Here is a 19,659-nt window from a genome sequence, read left to right on the forward strand (position 1 = left end):
AAAAACACAGTTTGGAGGTTCTCTCCTCTCTTCTCTTCTCTTCTCTCTTTCTCTTCTGTTCCAAACTTGCCATAGCCTATATTCTGTTGTATTCTGTCTCTGTAATACCATATTTTCACTCACATTTATCTCTTTCTTTTTTTTTCTTTTTTTTTGGGCTCATCATTCCCACCAGGTTAAAAGGAGCCCAACCCTGTGCGAGCAACAATTTTAGCAGCCATGCACATGTCCCCATCTAACTTCATAAACTTTTCTTCACTAATCCAAGAGTTCTCAATCGTTGGATTCGCTTCCCACTTTGCCAAGAACCTAAACTAGGCCCCACTTCGAGTATTGGTAACTCAAACATCTTCTGCACCTACTTGTTCAAACTCATTAGAACTGTTAGCCTTTTGTGCTTGTCTTTCATCAACTTTTGTTGCCGATTCTAGATCTCCATGGTAATCAAAGAGGTTTGCTACAATGGGTGAAATGGACAAGTCAGCTGGTAGTTCAATTTCATAAGCATTGTCCCCAAACCGTCTCAACACTTGGCATGACCCAATTTTTTCTACTTTAACTTGTGGTAAGTCCCAACAAGAAACCACTCAGACCACAAATTAACCATGACTAGATTGACCTCATGAAATTCCTTCATCCAACAATACTTATACTTAGCTTCTTTATACCTTTGGTTGTTTTCTTTTAGCTTTTGTCATACATTCTATTGAATTTCTCAAATGGATTTAGCCTAAGCCTTGGCAACATCACTCACTCACCGCAACCCTATAAAGATCCCACTACTTCAAGCAATCTCCAACTAAACTCCTCAATATGTTACCCAAGCTTCAATTTGTCCATCTGTTTGTGGGTGAAATGTAATTCTATATTGTAGGGTAGTACCCATATGCTTCCATAAAGTTCTTCAAAATTGGCTAACGAATCTTGTGTCACGATCAGATGTCATAGATCTTAACAATTCATGCAATTAAACAACTTCTTTAAAAAACAAGTTAGTTGTAAGAGAAGCATAAGAAGTCCTTTGGCAACCAATAAAGTGGGCCATTCTAGAGAAATGATCAACCACAATAAAAACAGTCATTATCCCTAGCTATTCTTGGTAACCCCAACACAAAATCCATAGTAATATTAGTCCATGGTGTTTCTGGTATGGATAAGGAAAGACATAAACTTGTATTTTGATGTACCCCTTAAATGTTTGGCACTTGTGACACCTATCAACATAGTAGAACACATACTTTTGTAGCCTTGGCCAAAAGTATCTTTTGGAGACCATTTCAAGTGTTTTCTTGTGATTAAAGTGCCCCTTGCAATGCAAATCTGCAATGAAGAACACCATCAAAGACCTTGTTGGAATACATAACCTCCCATGAATAAGTAACCATCATTCCACACAAACTTGGCTCAAATATCCTTGTGACCTATTACATAGCTTCTACAAATAGGACCAAAATAAGGGTCATCTTGGTAATGATATTTGATGGAATTGAATCCCGCAACATTAGTAGACATTGTGGTCACCAAGTGAACTTTCCTCTTAAGTGCATCGGCTACCTAGTTTTTCTATCCAACCTTATACTTCAAAACAAAATTATATTCTTATAGAAAATCAACCCATTTAGCATGTCTTTCCTTTCTCTTCTACTAGGAGTTAAGGTACTTCAATGCTTCATGGTCTAAATACAACACAGACTCCTATTGAATAAGGTAATGCCTACAAAACTTCAAGGCCTGTACAATGGCATAAAATTCAACATCATAAGTAGAATACCTCCTTCTAGCATCATTGAATTTCTCACTAAAGTAAGCAACTATATGGCCTTCTTGGCTAAGGACAACTCCAATCCCAACATGTGATGCATTACATTCAACTTCAAAGAGCTTGTAAAAATCAGGTAAAGTCAATACCAAAGCCTTATCCTCATCTTTAGCTCTTGGAAGCTTTTCTGAACTATGGGAATCCAAGTAAACTCACCTCCTTTCAAGCGTTCAGTAATGGGTGCCACAATAGTGTAGGAATTCTTTATAAATCAACAATAAAATGTTGCTAGTCCATTGAAATTATGAATTTCAGTTAAGGTCTTGGGTGTTGGCTACTCTTGAATAGCTTGAACCTTTTCTTGATCCACTTCGATCCCCTTGGCTGAAACAACATACCCCAAAACACCAATTGATCTATCATAAAATTACACTTTTTCAAATTTACATATTGCTGATTTTGTCTCAAGACTTGTAAGACTACTCTCAAGTGTTCTAAGTGGTTGTCATGATCTTTGTTGTGGATGAGTATGTTATCAAAATAAATTACCATAAACGGTCTTAAGACTTGACTCGTGAACCTCATAAAGGAACTAGGAGCATTAGACAACCTAAATGGCATAACCTTCCATTCATTAAGACCTTCCTTAGTCTTGAATGCAATATTCCATTCATCCCCCTCTCATATACGAATTTGATGGTATCCCCTCTATAAATCTATTTTTGAAAGACTTGTGAGCCAACCAACATGTCTAACACGTCATCAAGGTGAGGCATGGGAAACCTGTATTTAACTATAATTTTGTTAATAGCACAACTATCAACACACATACACCAACTACCATCTTTCTTTTGCATGAGCAAAGTTGGCACAACACATGTGCTTGAGCTCTCACAGATCAACCCCTTCAATAACTCTATTACTTGTCTTTGGACCTCCTCATGCTCCTTAGGACTCATTCTATAGTGAGGGGTAAGTAAGGCAATGTTGCTCCCGACATTAAATGTATTTGATGTTGTACATCTCCTAGGGGAGGAAGGCCATCAAGTAATTCCTTAGGCATCACATCAGCATACTCAGGAATTAGTTTCTTCACCATCTCCGGAACAGGTGTTTCTTTGCTAACTTCTTTTGTAAGCAGTACATAAACAACATCCAAATTACCCTCTTCTCGAACCAATTTATTTGAGGTGAAGAGGGTAATGGTTGGTTTAATTTCTTTCTTTGGAAATGAATCAAGTTGCATTGGTTTAAGAGTTATCTTCTTATTGTCTTTCACAAAGCTTTATGTGTTCTTGTCCTCATAATGAATGGTCTTATAGTCATACTACCATGGGTGTCCTAAAAGAATATGGCATGTATCCATTGGGAAAGAATCACACCACACCGATTCTTTAAATGTATAACCAATAGAGAAATTAACTATACATTTAGAAGAAATTTTTACCTCATTTCCTTTGTTGAGCCACAAAATGCGATATGGTCAGGGGTGTTGAATAGTCTTGATCTGCAATTTATCCACCATCTCTTGAGAAACAAGATTCTCACTACTCCATTGTCAATAATCAGGTTGCAAAACTTCCTACTAGCTATACGTGTTCTAAAGATATTCTTTCTCAACCAGTCCCCGGGTAGTGGTTCTTAAAGTGCAACCATGGAGGGCCATATCACTAGAGCTTCACCGATTCACCCCTAATGTCCCCTTCCAAGTTTTCTTCCTCTAAAACATTAGCTTTAGTAGGTTCAGCCACTTGTCCATCCTCAACATGCCCTATATCATCTTGTTGTTCATCAATGATTTCATCAACCAAATGTATTTGCCCTTAAATCCTTCTCTTAAGACATACATTGGAACGATGTCCTAACTCCACCCTGGAACATCTAATAGTAAGCTGCCCTTGATTGCTCTTTGTTGCATTTGAGGTCTCTTGGACTGTAGGTCATATGGTTGATCACACAACCCATACTAGCCCCAACACTTCAACCTGCTAATGAAGATGTACCTTGGACAGACTCAGTTGAGCTTCAACCTTCAAAGCTAACTAATATGCATCCTTTACCTTAGATAAGCAATGTAGGCTGGCTTGATCTTGTATTGGCAACCTCAAGTAATTGAAATATTTACTACCTTTTTGTTATTCAGTTTCTGTCATATTACTTCAAAGAGCTAATCTATTAAACTCTGTTAACAGATGTTATTTTATATATGTATAGTACTGCAGGGGTACTATTGCACTTTTCCTTTTCTTTATGTTTAGTCGTTGTCGCCCTAGTATAAATGTAACATACTGCGCCGCCTGCAGTATCTCTTTGGACTCTCAGTCCTCTTGTCTCTCCTCTCTTCTCTCCCTTTCTCTCTTCTTCCTATACAACATCGTATCAGAGCAAGACGTCCAGGTCTGAAGGGTGAAGTCGAGCAGTCTGTCTTTTCCTCTTCCAGCATGTAAAAGACTTTGTTTCAAGGGTGACAAACTTTCAGAAGTTATCATCTGCTGTTCATTTGCTGTTCGGCTGCCCTGATGTTCGACTGAAGTACCTTTCGTTTACTCTCTTCTCCTTTCTGGTCGTATGCCTGTGCTGGACCTGTTCTAGGTCTGCCAATTGGATGTGAGGTGAGCTGCACCTCTTTCTTTTCCTTTTTTGTGGGGTCGTTTGATCCCTGTGAAACCGTAGGTCATAAGGACCTTGTTTATGTGCTGCAACAGCAGCTTTTTGGTGGACTGAAGGTCTGGAAGTTGAAACCTAAGGTCGTAAGGACCTTGTTTATGTGCTGCAACAGCAGTTTTTTGGTGGACTGAAGGTCTGGAAGTGGCCGGTACCTTCTGTAACAACTTTTTTAAGGCTGTGTTCCTCTTTTGGGTGTTGTTTTTGAATCTGAAATCATGAGTGGTGAAGATTATGCTACATCCAGAGTTTCCTCAATGCTGAATGGAATGAGTGGGGGTGTGGACCTATCCTTTCCCATGGCTGTTGTCCTTCTTTATGGTTTAAATTATTTAGAGTGGTCAAGAGGGATCAAGCTGTACATCACTGCAAGGGGGAAGATAGGTTATATTAATGGGAGAATAAAAGAACCACATTCTGGGAGTGCTGAATATAATAGATGGAATCAGGAAAACAGCATGGTTATGTCTTGGCTTTTAGTCTCAATGCAATCTCAAATAAGGAGGAATTTCATGTGGGCTGGAACTGCAAATGAGATCTGGGAACAAGCAAAATCAACATATTCGGAACTGCGACACTATGCAAAAATCTACCAACTACAGGCAGAATCGTCTACTTGTAAACAGGGGGAGAGGTGTCTATCTGTATATTACTCTGACTTGACTTCTGTCTGGAAGGAGTTGGATCATTATCAGAGTGTGGAATGAAAGTGTGATAAAGATACAAAACTGTACAAAAAACTCGTCTCCCAGCAGAGAATGTTTAGTTTCTTACATGGTTTGAACCCTACATATGAGTCTATCAGGGTCCAGATCCTTGGTTCTAAGGATCTTCCATCAGTCCAAGAAGTTTATGCTCTTGTACAATCTGAAAAAAGCAAAAGGAATCTGATGAACAGTTCTGGTGGAGATGCAATTGTGTTGGCCGCGAAAGGGAATGTTACTACTAGTGGAGGAAATTCTTCCAGGAAAGGAAAACTTTAGAAAAAAATGGATGACAAAGATAAATTGTGGTGTACTCATTGCCAGAAGCCCCGACACACCCGAGATACATGTTGGGATCTCCATGGAAAGCCGAAATGGGTTCAAGATCTGAATAAGCAAAGTTCATATGTGAATAAAAGGTCAGGACAGCAAGGTACAAAGAAACACACTATGGCCAACATGGTTACTCGAGAGAATCAACCCCCCATCAGTACTGTGACTCAAACACATTCATCTGGATCTGACCCAAGGGAGGATATTATGAATTCCTTCCGTGACCATTTAGAGCTCTATGGTAGAGCAATTCATCAAATGGATGCTCCTCCCTCAACCTCATTTGCGTCTACATCAGGTAACTTTGCCACAGCCTTCCATGTTGCTTCTCATACCCTTGACTCTCCATGGATCATTGATTCCAGAGCGTCAAAACACATGACTGGTACGTCCTCTTACTTTCAAACCTATCACCTTCTTTCTGGAAGAGACAATGTGAGACTAGCTGATGGATCATATGCTTCCATAGCTGGTCAAGGAACACCGTCTCTCTTCCCTTTGGCCTTACCCTCTTTGATGTCATGTTCCAAAATTTCCCATTAATTTGTTCTTTCTTAGTAGTGTTACTAATTCCTTAAACTGCTCAGTGACCTTTTTCCCTTCTTACTGCGTGATCCAGGATCTGGCCTCAGGGAGGATGATTGGTAGAGGACGTATGGTTGATGGACTTTACATGTTGGAGAATAAGGCTGGTCTTCATGTTACATAGTCTAAGAGTCAAGTTTATTTATGGCATTGTCGCCTTGGTCATTTATCCTTTGTCTTTGAAAGTGGTGTTTTTAGATCTATTTAAGTCAGTGTTCGTTTCAGATTTCTCGTCAAACGTGTCAATTGAGTAAACATTGTAAAACTCATTTTCTTTCAAAAAATAGTAAATCTGAACTTCCTTTTCACATTGTTCATTCTAATGTGTGGGGCCCTGTTACTTTACCATCTGAGAGTGGTTACAAGTATTTTATCACCATCATTGATGATTATTCTATATATACTTGGGTATATCCCATGCGAACCAGGGAGAAAGTACAAAAAATTATCCAAGATTTTCAGCGGATGGTCTTCACTCAATTTCAAACTGAAATCCAAATTTTTCAGTTAAATAATGCGAAAGAGTATTTTCATAGTGATCTCACGGAATTCTTTGCTTCGCTTGGTTCACTTCACCGTAGCTCTTGTGCCTGAACACCACAACAAAATGGTGTTGCTGAACGAAAGAACCGCCATCTCCTTGAAGTGGCCCGGGGTTTATTACTCCATATGAATGTCCCCAAATGTTTTTGGCTTGAGGTTGTCCTTTGTTCTACCTACCTCATTAACCGTATGCCCTCTCGTTGGTTAGAGTGCAAAGCCCCGCATCAGCTTCTCTTCTCTAAGGCCCCCCTTCTTCCCATTCCTCCTCGCGTATTTGATTGTCGGTGCTTTGTCCAAAATCTGTCTCCCACTCGTGAGAAATTGGACTCTCATGCTATTCCTTGCATATTCCTGGGGTACTCCTTCACTCAGAAGGGATACCGTTGTTTTGATCCTGTTTCTCGAAAATTCTATGTTTCCGTGGATGTCTCTTTCTTTGAGAATGAGCCTTGTTTCCCTGTTTCTCCTCAGGGGGAGTGTAGGAATGAGGAGAAACTGGTTCAGCTCCCTCCTCTTCCTGATCCTCCGCCTTTTCGTGTCTTCTTCCATCATCGCAAAGGCCAACCAAATTCAAGAGCTGTGGAGAATCTAGAAGTTGTACCTCCAGTGCCATCAAACTCCTCGAGGGCAGATCATACTCACTCAGGTACCTTGGTTCCCAATGATGTCCTTGATCCCATTACAATTGATACCTCTATTGCTAATGACCTTGACCTTCCTAATGCTCACAGGAAAGGTGTTAGATCGTGCACCACTAAACACCCCATTTCCCACTTTGTTTCCTATGAGAACATTTCTCCCTCTTTTTGTGCATTTCTTACTTCCATTGACAGTGTCCCTATCCCTAAGAATGTGGCAGAAGCTCTTTTTGTACCTGAATGGACAGATGCTATGAAGGAAGAAATCAATGCCCTTCATAAAAATGACACATGGGAACTTGTAGATCTTCCTAAGGGAAAGGATTCAATTGGATGTAAATGGGTGTTCACAGTCAAACATAGGGCTGATGGCATGGTGGAGAGGTATAAAGCTCGTTTAGTGGCAAAGAGGTCTACTCAGGTGTACGGAGTTGATTATGCAGAGACCTTTTCTCCTGTTGCCAAGATGAACTCCATTAGAGTTCTATTCTCTCTTGTTGCTAACCTTGACTGGGATCTACATCAACTTGATATCAAGAATGCATTATTGAATGTTGACCTTGAAGAGGAAGTTTACATGATACAACCCCCTAGTTTTCAGGCTCAAGGTAATGAAAAAAAGGTGTGCAAGTTGAAGAAGTCTTTATACGGGGTGAAACAATCACCAAGAGCCTGATTCAGCAGATTCCATATTGTGGTTCAGCAGAAAGGATACAAGCAATGTCAATCTGATCACACACTGTTTGTGAAAAGAGGAGAAGGTAAAATTGCTATTTTGATAGTATATGTCGATGATATAATTGTCACTGGTGACTGGAAGGATGAAATCCAGAGGTTGAAGAGTTTTCTTGCCACACAATTTGAAGTAAATGATCTAGAGCCTCCAAGATACTTCCTTGGAATCGAAGTTGCCCGCTCAAAAAGGGGTATCTTCATTTCCAAAAGGAAGTATGTCCTAGATTTACTCCAGGATACTGGAAAAATGGGAGTGAAGCCAGTTAACTCTCCCATTGATCCCAACCACAAATTAGGTGACAACCAAGGTGAACCTATCAAGGATGTGAAACAGTTTCAGAGACTTGTAGGGAGATTGTTATATCTTTCTATGACCCGCCCAGACATTGCTTATGTTGTTGGTGTCCTTAGCCAGTCTACGCATGCACCTATGTCCACTCATCTTGAAGCAACAGAAAGAATCATCCGATATCTTAAAAGGTTTCCAGGTGCTGGCTTGTTGTTTCAAAGACACAGACATTTGAAAGTTTAAGTGTATACTGGTGCAGATTGGGTTGGATCTCAAAATGACAGAAAGTCTACTAGTGGCTACTGCACCTTCATAGGAGGAAACCTAGTTACTTGGAGAAGTAAAAAGCAAAGTGTGGTGGCTAGATCCAGTGCTGAAGCTAAATATCGAGTAATGGCTCATGGAGTGGCTGAAAGCATGTGGATAAAGAATCTGTTGAGTGAGTTGGGTTTTCCAACGGACAGGCCTATGACCCTATTCTGTGATAACAAAGCAGCCATAAACATTGCTGCTAACCCAATGCTACATGATAGAACAAAACACATCGAAGTCGACAAGCATTTTACCAGAGAGAGTCATCATAGGCGAAGTGTGTACTCCCTATGTCAACTCTAAGGACCAACTTGCAGACATCTTTACAAAAGGACTACACCACTCAAGACATCATGATCTATGTGACAACTTGGGCATGATTGATATCTATGCTCCAACTTGAGGGGGAGTGTTAACAGATGTTATTTTATATATGTATAGTACTGCAGGGGTATTATGGTACTTTTTCTCTTTTTTATGTTTTGTTGTTGTCGTCCTAGTATAAATGTAACATTGTAGAGAACACTGATGTGGGCCCCACAGCTATGGTCCCACTGTGTTCATAGGGTAGAATGTGTTCTAGTCATCCTAGGGTTAGCTTGTGGTCAATCGGTTATTTCAGTTGTTATTTATTTCAGTTTTATTTTGTTCTATTTGTTATGTAAATACTAAGGGCAGATCTGTCCGTTCCATGTAATGAGCATAACCTATAAATACTAAATAGAAGTGGCGGCGGCAGAATTTTTTCAGATCCTGTCCCACCTTTCAACCCTTTGTGTTCTACAGTTCTCTCTTCTCTTCCTCTTCTCTTCCCTACATTTTCCTTCTTTTCTAAACCTGAAATCTATTAGGGTTCAAGGCTGATAGCAGTCTTGAACATCTACATGGTATTAGAGCAAGGTTAGGGTTTCTCATGTGAGTCTAGTCCAACCAACCACATGAGAACCATCTAGGGCTGGAAGCTGAGAAAGTAGAGTTCGTTGACTGATTCTTGGAGATCGCCAGAGGGTTTAGCAAATGTTGAAAACTTGCCACGGTTGCAAAGTGTTGGTGATCAGGAAGAATCAGATACTATCTCCTTGTCTCCATTTCTGGCAAGGGTGACATCAAGCTATCGGATACTATCTCCTTGTCTTTTGTCTTGCATGTTCCTAAGCTTGATAATAACCCTCTTTCAGTTAGTAGTATTACCAAACATATGAACTGCTCAGTAATTTTCTTTCTTGACCGATGTGTTTTTCAGGACTTGGAGACGAAGAAGGTGATTGGGACTGGCCGTGAGACGAATGGGATCTATCTGCTCGGGGAGAGTTCTCATCAGGAAGAGTCAGCGGATAAGAAGTCACTTGTTTCTCAGATTGTGAGTCCGGTTATGCTTTGGCATAACCAATTGGGTCATTTGTCTTTTTGATCCTTAAAGAGTTTGTTTCCTACTTTGTTTGAGTCTGTTGAGTTATCCAATTGAAATGTGAAAGTTGTGAGTTTGCTAAACATTGTGAAAAATCTTATTCATTGAGTAATAAAAGGAGTAATAGTCTTTTGATATTGTGCATACTGATGTTTGGGGTCCATATCACATCCCTTCTATGGGTGGGTACAGATATTTTTTGTTATTTGTTGATGACCATACTCATTTTTCTTGGGTTTATCTTATGCATTCACGAGATGAGGTTCCCACCCTAACCCAAAGCTTCCACCAAATGAACCTAACCCAGTTTGATGCCAAGATCAAAGTTCTTAGATCTGATAATGCAAAGGAATACTTTGCTAAGCCATTGGCATCTTACCTTCTTAATCATGGGGCTATCCACCAGAGCACTTGCCCTCATACACCTCAGCAGAATGGGGTTGTAGAAAGGAAGAATAGGCACATCTTGGAGGTGGTTAGAAGTATTATGTTTACCTCCAATGTCCCTATTCGCTTCTAGAGTGATGCTATCCTCACGGCAGTATATCTTATTAATCAGGTTCCTTCCTAGGTTCTTGATATGAAATCTCATTTTTCCCTTCTATATCCAAATGAGGAGTTGTTTATTGTTCCCCTTAAAACATTTGGTTGTACTTGTTTTGTTCAGTTTCTTGGACCCCATCACTCCAAATTCGAACCAAAGGCCTCCAAATGCATCTTTCTTGGTTATGCACAAACTCAAAAAGGTTATTGTTGCTATGATCATGTCTCAGGGAAGAAGTTTGTCTCCATGGATGTCACTTTCTTTGAGGAGACACCCTATTATTCTCGGGTTTCTCCTTAGGGGGAGAGCAGTGAGAGTGGGAATTTGGGTCCTTTTCTTCGGGAGTAGCGCAGTGAGGGTAGGGTAAATACTTTTGGGGTTGTTCCCTTACCTATTCCATTGGGTGATGAGGACTGCAATAGTGAGGGTGGTCAGAGGGATCAGGAGTTGAGAGTCTATCATAGGCGATGCAGGCAGGTTGATCCCGATCATCAGTAGTCCAGGCCAGCTCCAACCTCTTCTACGGCTCCAAGTCCAGGTATTACAGTCCCAAGGCCCATAGAGACTCCTTCCACTGTTGCCACTTCACCTCCTGCAAACGACCTTGATCTTCCCATTGCCGTCCGTAAAGGGAAACGGCATTGTACCACATCTATAGCCCACAGCATTTCCTAGTTTTTATCCTATGATCGCCTATCTCCCTCCTACAGGTCTTTATCTTACTTCCCTTGCCAATGTCCCTATTCCAAGAACAGTGCAAGAATCAATCCCGAAGTGGAAAGATGCAATGAAAGTTGAAATGGATGCCTTGTTGAAAAATAATACCTAGGAGCTAGTTCATCTACCCAAAGGAAAGAAACCAGTTAGATGCAGATGGGTATTTACTGTGAAGCACAATGCAAATGGCTCCATTGAGAGGTACAAAGCTCGACTAGTTGCAAAAGGGTTCACCCAGACCTATGGTATAGATTACTTGGAGACATTTGCCCCGGTAGCCAAAATGACCACCATTCGAGTTCTATTATCTCTTGCAGCAAGCCACACTTGGCCTTTGTACCAAATGGATGTTAAAAATGCTTTTCTGAATGGAGACCTACAGGAAGAGGTTTTCATGCGGTTGCCTCTTGGATTCTGTGATACAGAGACAGGTAAGAAGGTCTGTCGGCTCAATAAGGCATTGTATGGTTTGAAACAGTCACCTAGAGCTTGGTTTGATAGATTCAGACTAGCCCTTGGGAAGTTCGGTTATGTATAGGCCTAGTCAGATCATACACTATTCATCAAGAGAGTGGAGTCCTCTCTGACACTATTTGCAGTATATGTTGATGATATTGTGGTGACAGGAAATGATAGCCATGAGATTGAGTCCCTCAAACAGCTCCTTCATCAAGAGTTTGAGGTGAAAGAATTTGGTGCACTACGGTATTTTTTGAGTATTGAGGTTGCTAGATCTAAACAGGGGATCTTTGTCTCTCAAAGGAAATATGTTCTAGATCTGTTGGCGGAAACTGGAAAGTTAGGTGTCAAGCCTGCGGATACACCCATTGAACAGAACCACAGGATTAGTGTAGAGAGTGGGGAGCCTCTTGAAGACAAAGTTATGTTCCAGCGATTAGTGGGAAAGCTCCTATATCTCTGCCTCACTCGGCCAGATATCAGTTATGCAGTTGGTATTGTCAGCCAGTACATGCATTCTCCTAGAACCACGCATCTTCTTGCAGCAGAAAGAATATTAGCATACTTGAAGAGATGCCCGGGTAGAGGTATACTGTTCAAGAACAATGACCACATGAAGGTGGAGGTCTATACGGATGCCAATTGGGGTGGGGGTGTTGATGACAGAAGGTCTACCTCTGGATATTGTGCCCTTGTGGGAGGTAACCTTGTATCTTGGAGGAGTAAAAAACAAAGTGTTGTCTCCCAATCTAGTGCTGAAGCTGAATACAGGTCAATGGCTAACGGAGTGGCTGAAATTCTATGGCTGAGATCACTACTTGAGGAGTTGGGTATTGAGTATGAAAAGCCCCTGATGTTGTATTGTGATAATCAAGCAGCTATTAATATAGCGCACAATCCGGTGCAACATGACAGAACTAAACATATTGAAGTTGATCGACATTTTGTATGAGAGAGGGTCTCATCACAAGAAGTGTGTCTCCCGTACATCACATCCAACATGCAGCTAGCAGATATCCTCACCAAAGTTGTATCAAGGAAGAAGCTAAAGGCGGATCTATCCAAGTTGGGAACGATAAACATTTATTCCCAACTTGAGGGGGAGTGTAGAGAACACTGATGTGGGCCCCACAACTATGGTCCCACTGTGTTCATAGGGTAGAATGTGTTCTAGTCATCCTAGGGTTAGCTGGTGGTCAGTCGGTTATTTTAGTTGTTAGTTATTTCAATTTTATTTTGTTCTATTGCTATGTAAATACTAAGGGCAGATCTGTCCTTTCCATGTAATGAGCATAACGTATAAATACTAAATAGAAGTGGCGGCGGCAGAATTTTTTCAAATTTTGTCCCTCGTTTCAACCCTTTGTGTTCTACAGTTCTCTCTTCTCTTCCTCTTCTCTTCTCTACATTTTCCTTCTCTTCCGAACCTGAAATCTATTAGGGTTCAAGGATGATAGTAGTCTTGAACGTCTACAAACATACTGCACCGCCTGCAGTATCTCTTTGGACTCTCAGTCCTCTTGTCTCTCCTCTCCTCTCCCCCTTTCTCTCTTCTTCCTGTACAACAAACTCTATTGTGTACTCCTTTACATTCTCTTCTTGTTGTCTTAAATTTTGCATGTTTCGGTAAAGAGTTTGGTCATAATCTGGTGGTAAGAGTTGTGATTATACCTTCTCTTTAATTCCTCCCCAAGAACTAACCTTTCTTTTCCCTTCTTTTCTCCGTCTCTTTGGTAACTTTTCCGAAAATCCAAGGCTATCCCACACATTTTTGCTATTACAAGCTTCACTTGCTATGTCACCATCCCTAGCAGCATTTTGAGCTACAAGTCGGAAAACCTGTTATAGCCTCTTGGAAAACCTCTATAGTGACAGGTTGTGATCTTCTACCACGCCTACCACGTCCACCCTGTGCAGCCATAGTAATATAGAAAAACACAACAAGGAGATGCACTTTGAAGCAAACCCATGGAAAGAACTTGCTCTATTACCACTTGATGTGGATAGAAAAACAAATTATATGCAGCACTCCAAGTGTATGGCAATAAGCACAAAAAATACCAAGCTTAAAACAACAAAAATTGATTCTGATTTTTGAAGTAGAACTCCTCCTGGAATAGTTCAGCTGTAGTAATAATGGCATCAGACTGGCCTCTCACGCGGGCACGCAGCGATAGAGGGATTGGAAGGTGTCGAAATGGGTTGACTCCCCAAAACCCAAATTCCCAATACTTGAAAACCCTAGTTGGGGCTAATCTACAGGTAAAACAAGAGAAAAATAATCAAAGACCCCTACAGAAACAAGCCCCTTCTCTTTTATAAGACTCAATGGATTGCTAGAGAAGCCGATTAAAATATTTACACAAAAGCCCCTAGAATGTTTCCCTTTCACAAACAACTCCTTATGCTGTGTTTGGCTGCAATGCGAATTTATTTGCACTGATGCAAAACCATGGTAGCGCAAATGTTTTTGGTGCAAATTATGATTTATTTTTATTTCAAAATTTCCCTTATTTTGTTTGATTGCATTACAAACTAAGTAAAATAAGACCTGAAATAGAATAAAGTAAAACCCAAAACAAAATTTAACCAGAATTTTCCTTCTTTTCATTTGCACTCCCATGCATTTGTACTAATGCACATAAAATTGTACTGCAACCAAACACAGCCTTAAGAACAAAACTAACTTCAAACAAACCCCAAAAGATAACTTTTGTTACACAAAGGACCCAAGAGAGACCAAAACACAATAGATATGCACTCAACTGCCCCCGACCGGAATCTAAATTACTAAAATAACGAAAATACCCCTGGACCCAAACTGTCAATAAAGATACTAAAAAACAGCAATTTGGGATCCTACTGCAAAAAACAAAAAACATACAAATACAGAATACATTCACATTTCTATCTTTTTTTCCTTCTTTTCCTCTTTTCTTGGGTTCATCAGTAAAGAGAATAAATGGAATGGCAGATATTTTGGCAAAACAAAGGGTGTACAGGGATCAACTTTTTTGGGCAGATCTATGAAAGGGGCTGTAAACTTTTAAAAGTTATCTTTAATTTTCCTTTGTATCAGAAATATATTGTAATGTTTTCTTCTAAAATTAATGACTTAATTTACTGATTACTGATCAGAAAAACCAAAATAATATTGTTATATTGGTTACAATGATACCAACTTAGTGGTTGATAGCTAGTTAGAAAAGGTGTAGAGAGTAGTTAAATTGTGGTCTGGATCTGTTGGTTTAGATCCATTTGGGTATCTTCAGTTTCTTGTTTTATTGTTTGAGTAATTGGCTGATTGTTTGGTCCCTTGGGTTTCATCCTTCAATGTTTTCAAGGATTTAAAATTTTCTTGTACTATCTTTTTTTGCTTCTTGATTTCTAGTAGTCTTTTTAACCAACAAAGTAGAATTTAGAGAACCTAGACTACTGAAACTTACAGCTACAAATGTTTCTAATCACCATAAAGTAGTTCCTTTTATTGACACAAGAATTACATAATGTTGCAAATTTGCAATTTGCAAATTTGCAACTTGCAACTTTGCAACTCTGCAGCATCCTAGTGCGATAGATCATCATTAGAGCCTCTGCAGAACCAAATAAAAGGAGCCTAGATAATATTAGAGCAAAGTACACAAAAAATAGACGGTATGTCCATAATGGTCACTCAAATAAAACTCATGGAAATATTGGACAAAGAGGTAGAAACAGGCTCCAAGTTGAAATAACCAAAATAAACTGAACCATACCTTGGAAGGCGAGGATCAGTAAGACGTCTCTCCCGTAACTCTTCCATTGATAGTAGCTGCAGACAATCATTGAACTCAAATATCAAAGCAGATAACTGATAGAACTCTTTAAATAAAATGATCAAATTTTAGTTTCAGTATCGTTCTTTTTGGAAATTAAACCTGGCTTTTTCTTTTTCTTTTTTCTTCTTTATGATGGTAGGTATTGGACAACAGGTTTCAGCAGCTAAACCATGACTAGGCTCTTAAGCTTTTTGTTTTTTTTTTCCTTGAGTTATTTAATGATCTGGAATGTTTTAGCAGTCTCAGTGGATCCTAAGTTGAAGGTGACTAGAACAAGGCAATTCATCTAAGTAATCTAATCCTTGATCCTTGCTTAAATCTCTTTTATCGGAAGTTCCAAAATCAGCTAAAGTGAACTTTCTTGTGCCAGATGTGTCAGCTAAAAGAACTTTGTTGTGCCAGATGTGTACATTGATTAATTTGGACAATTTTGTATATGTTTGCTTTAAGTAAATAGCTCTTGTGGCTGTACTCTCACTTTTCTTGTATCTTTACTTCACAACAAACTCTTTTTTTTTATTGATTAAATGAAAATCAAATTATAGTTACCATATCTGGATCAGGCACCAACGGCATTGCAACTTCCTGGTGTTCAAACCCTTTTTCTTCCTTCTGCAATATAAATTTTGCAAGATGCAAGTATGTCAGATTCAGGCTTGCATAAATAGCTTTTCTGTAAAAATATGTAAAGTTTATTCCCATCAAAATGAGTTTCCTTTTTGCCCATATACATTTGAAGCTAGCATTGGCATGCATAAACTATCCTGAATGAGGACTACATTCTTTACCTAATAAAAAATGGCCATTACTTGGTCCCACCTATCTGGGGTCTTGGGAGGGATAGATTAAATATGGTCCTAACTTTCAGCATTATTTTTTTATTTTTTTTTTCTTTTGCATAAACTGGCAGCTCTCAGACTCAAAGCTGCACTCACACACTTGCCAACCCATGATTTTACCATTTCACCAAATCATGGCCCAAGATTTCTCCACCTGCGTATACACTGATATGCTCTTTTAAGTTATAAAAGCAAAGCTATCTTTATAATATTCTTATACTATTGTAAATAACTGAATTTTTTATAACTGAGAGGTAATTAGATGAGGATCATAAGAAGTCCCCTTTACACACCTTTGGGAAGTTAGGGCATGGGTTATAAGTACCATATTCTCCTAATTTCTTTAACCTTTTTCTTAATTTAAGAGAAGCAAGAAAATTTTGGTTATTTTATCTTTTGTCTGTAGGGCCTGACACTATTTTCAAATGTCCATAGGTCCAAGTTAAGGCCTATTTGAAGTTTCACAATAGTTTCAGAAATTTAATTACGGAAGTTAATGTTTTTCTTCTTACTTTTACTTGCAGTGAAATTTTGTAATTTCGGCTATAATGCTGTAACTCCAAGGGTAAAGTTTGTATATACAGGTATATCTGTGTATATTTGTTACAGGAGAAACATTCTATAGCCCTATTACTGCTACAAGTATGATAGTACCTAGCTTAATGTTTTTCTCCTTATTTTTACTTGCAGTGGAATTTTGTAATTTCAGCTATAGTGCTGTAATTCCAAGGGTAAAGTTGTATATACAGGTGCCTCTGTGTATATTTGTTACAGAAGAAACGTTCTATAGCCCTAGTACCACTACAAGTATGATAGTACCTAGTTTATTTGAGATAACTAGTTGAAATCTTTTCTTCCAGCTCAAGATGTAACAAAGTCAATGGCAGCTCCCTTGGTAATCCAGTAATTCAGGGATAGGTAGAGCTTCAGTAATATATGTTTTTTCACAACCAGTTGGGTTTGGTATTGCAATCTAAGAAGATAGAGATAACGCTGCTACAAAGACTAACTCATGCATTTGCTCTCGAATGTCAGAGATTGGATATAGAAGATGATTCTGAAGTTGTTATTGGGTGGATTAATGGAGAGGAAGAGGGTCCTTGGCAGATGAGTCACCTTATCAGAGAAGCTAAGTTTCTTGTTTCCTCGCTGAATATCTCATTCACTTGGATCAGGAGATGAGCAAAATGAGTTGGCTGACAATCTAGACAGATTTTTTTGGTAATAAATAAAACGAAAAAAGTTTTATTACAAAAAGAATAAGATACAAAAAAGTTATAAGAAATCACCAACAAGATTTTGAGAACCAAAACCCACATCAGCAAAACCCTCCTACCCCTTTAGTATAAGCTTTCTATCCCAAATTTTACAAAACAAAACAAAATAGCACTACCGCAGACCAGAACAATTCATAACCCATCATCCCCCCTTAAGAATTCCAAATCAACAACCATAATAACTTTCACCATTCAGGCCTCCCTTTAGACCTTTATTCAATCAAAGGATATCTCTTTTCCAAATCACAGAATATTTTTCTCACAAAATCTTCCCCTCCTAAAACATATAACCCTGAGAACTTGCTTACTTGGACTATTTTTCCAGTATCTTTCCAACTCCACATTCTCTTCTATCTTTCTGAGTTTATCAACAATTCCACCCTCACCTTCCTTCTCTTTTTCAGACTTGTCTTCCCCTGAATCATGCTCCCGTCCCAGCTTCTCTTCTTCTCTCTTCTAAGTATCTTCTGTTTGGGCTTTAGGAAAAGACCCCAGATCCTTTTCTCCACCTCAAACTTCAACTTAGCAAGCAAATTGCTGCTTCCAGTTGATTTCTGACAGTCTATCCAGATCAGGGGTAAATAGGGGAAGGTTTTACTGGGGGAGATCCTGTCCAGAAGATCTTTTTTCTTGTTTTCATGTTTCACTTTTAATAGCTGCCAGACTTTGGTTATTGTCTCAGTAAAAAATAAATCAAAGCTACTTGAATAAGATACTGCTGCCCTTCCCCCCAGTTTCTAGGAGATAAAAACATGTCCAATCTTGTAAGAATTGTTAGAGACTCACCACTGGACTTTGCTCTAGGCTGTGCAACTTAGTAGCTTAGGATGAAGGAGGTGCTTGCGAACCCAACAAATGAGGCTCATGTTAATCATAGGATGTTGGGGAGGAGCTTGGTTGGTCGATTTGTTAATTCTGATCCAGACACGGAAGAGGTTAGGGAGTGGGCTGTTGCTGTATGGCACCCAAGAAAGTCTCTGCAAGTAAGGAAACTAAATGCTGGATTCTTCCTCTTTGCATTTGATAGTGTGGTGGAGGTGAAGCTTATTCTGGAGCAAGAGACAAAGGAGGTGCGATCTTTGGAACTTAGAATCGGGAGGTGGTTTCCCCTGGTTGGTGCTATCAGAGATGTGGGTTTGTCAAGCTTGGTCTGGATTATAATTTTCGGTATTCCTTTACATGCTTCGAGTTTTCCTACGTTCAAAGCTATGTGGGATGCTTGTGGAAGATTTATGTGTGGAAGCAAAAACAATTTCATGGAGGAATTTGAATGTTGTGCGAATTCTGGTGGAAGTTGTAGAGATCCAGGCAGTGCCAAACGTTGTTATCTTTCTGCTTTGTTGGGGAGAGGTATGAATTAAGACTTGTCATTGAAGGGACCTATCCCTTAAGGTGGGAGGATAACTTCGAAGAGTGGAGGGAGTTCAGCTGCAAGAGAGCTCAGTGTTCTGACGATGCCAGTGAGAAGCCAAATGGACAGGCAGTAGTAGGAAGAACATAGGAAGAAGGTGAAGGTATTTTTCGTATTTTAGGGAAAAACAATGGGGAAGGCTCGATAGGTCATAATGAAACTGGAACTCATAAGAATTCAAAGAGCCGGGGAGTGTGTAGGGCCCAGCTGAAGTTGGATAACTTAACCGAAAGGGAGGGTTAGATTGTTTTAGTGGGCTGCAAAGATAATGTGGAGAAAGGGGAGGTGGAACACATGGACAGCCTTAATGAGAAGAAGTCGGTGGATTTTAAAGAGGAGTTTAAGACTGCTGGGCTCAATGAAGAATCGACTTGGGCCCAGGTCATGAAAGTTGATAATAATGATATGTAGGCCATTCGGTCTAGGAAGGGCAAAGAAGACAAAAGAAGGCTTCTAGGTTTAAGGTATGGGACATTGGGAAGAGGATGTTAGTCTAAGGTAATAAAGGAACTGACTCGCCAGAAAGATGTATTTGGGTGATTGCTTAGTATGACAGGAGTGGTAAGAAGAGGATTGTCGGAAGAACAGGTGAGGATTTCATTGTTTGCCATTCTTCTCCCACTG

General features: G+C 39.6%; 1 protein-coding gene across 50 annotated transcripts in view; it reads right to left on the minus strand.

Annotated features, from left to right (window-relative positions):
• Positions 1–19,659, minus strand: part of LOC148848656 (acyl-CoA hydrolase 2-like) — a 126,560-nt gene that overhangs the window by 53,053 nt on the left and 53,848 nt on the right. For all 50 annotated transcript variants that reach the window (XR_016101192.1, XR_016101186.1, XR_016101193.1 and 47 more), the window contains 2 exons: positions 16,058–16,120; positions 15,446–15,501 (listed from right to left, as the gene is read on the minus strand). Coding sequence is in view for 40 of the 50 variants with exons in the window: in XM_088951740.1 (XP_088807866.1) it covers positions 15,446–15,501; positions 16,058–16,120 (119 nt within the window). In the remaining 10 variants the exon portion in view is untranslated. The remainder of the gene's footprint in view (positions 1–15,445; positions 15,502–16,057; positions 16,121–19,659) is intronic.

Source organism: Nelumbo lutea, chromosome 6 (assembly GCF_056320005.1).
Source record: "Nelumbo lutea isolate HS-2025 chromosome 6, American lotus-T2T, whole genome shotgun sequence".
Lineage (NCBI taxonomy): Eukaryota > Viridiplantae > Streptophyta > Magnoliopsida > Proteales > Nelumbonaceae > Nelumbo > Nelumbo lutea.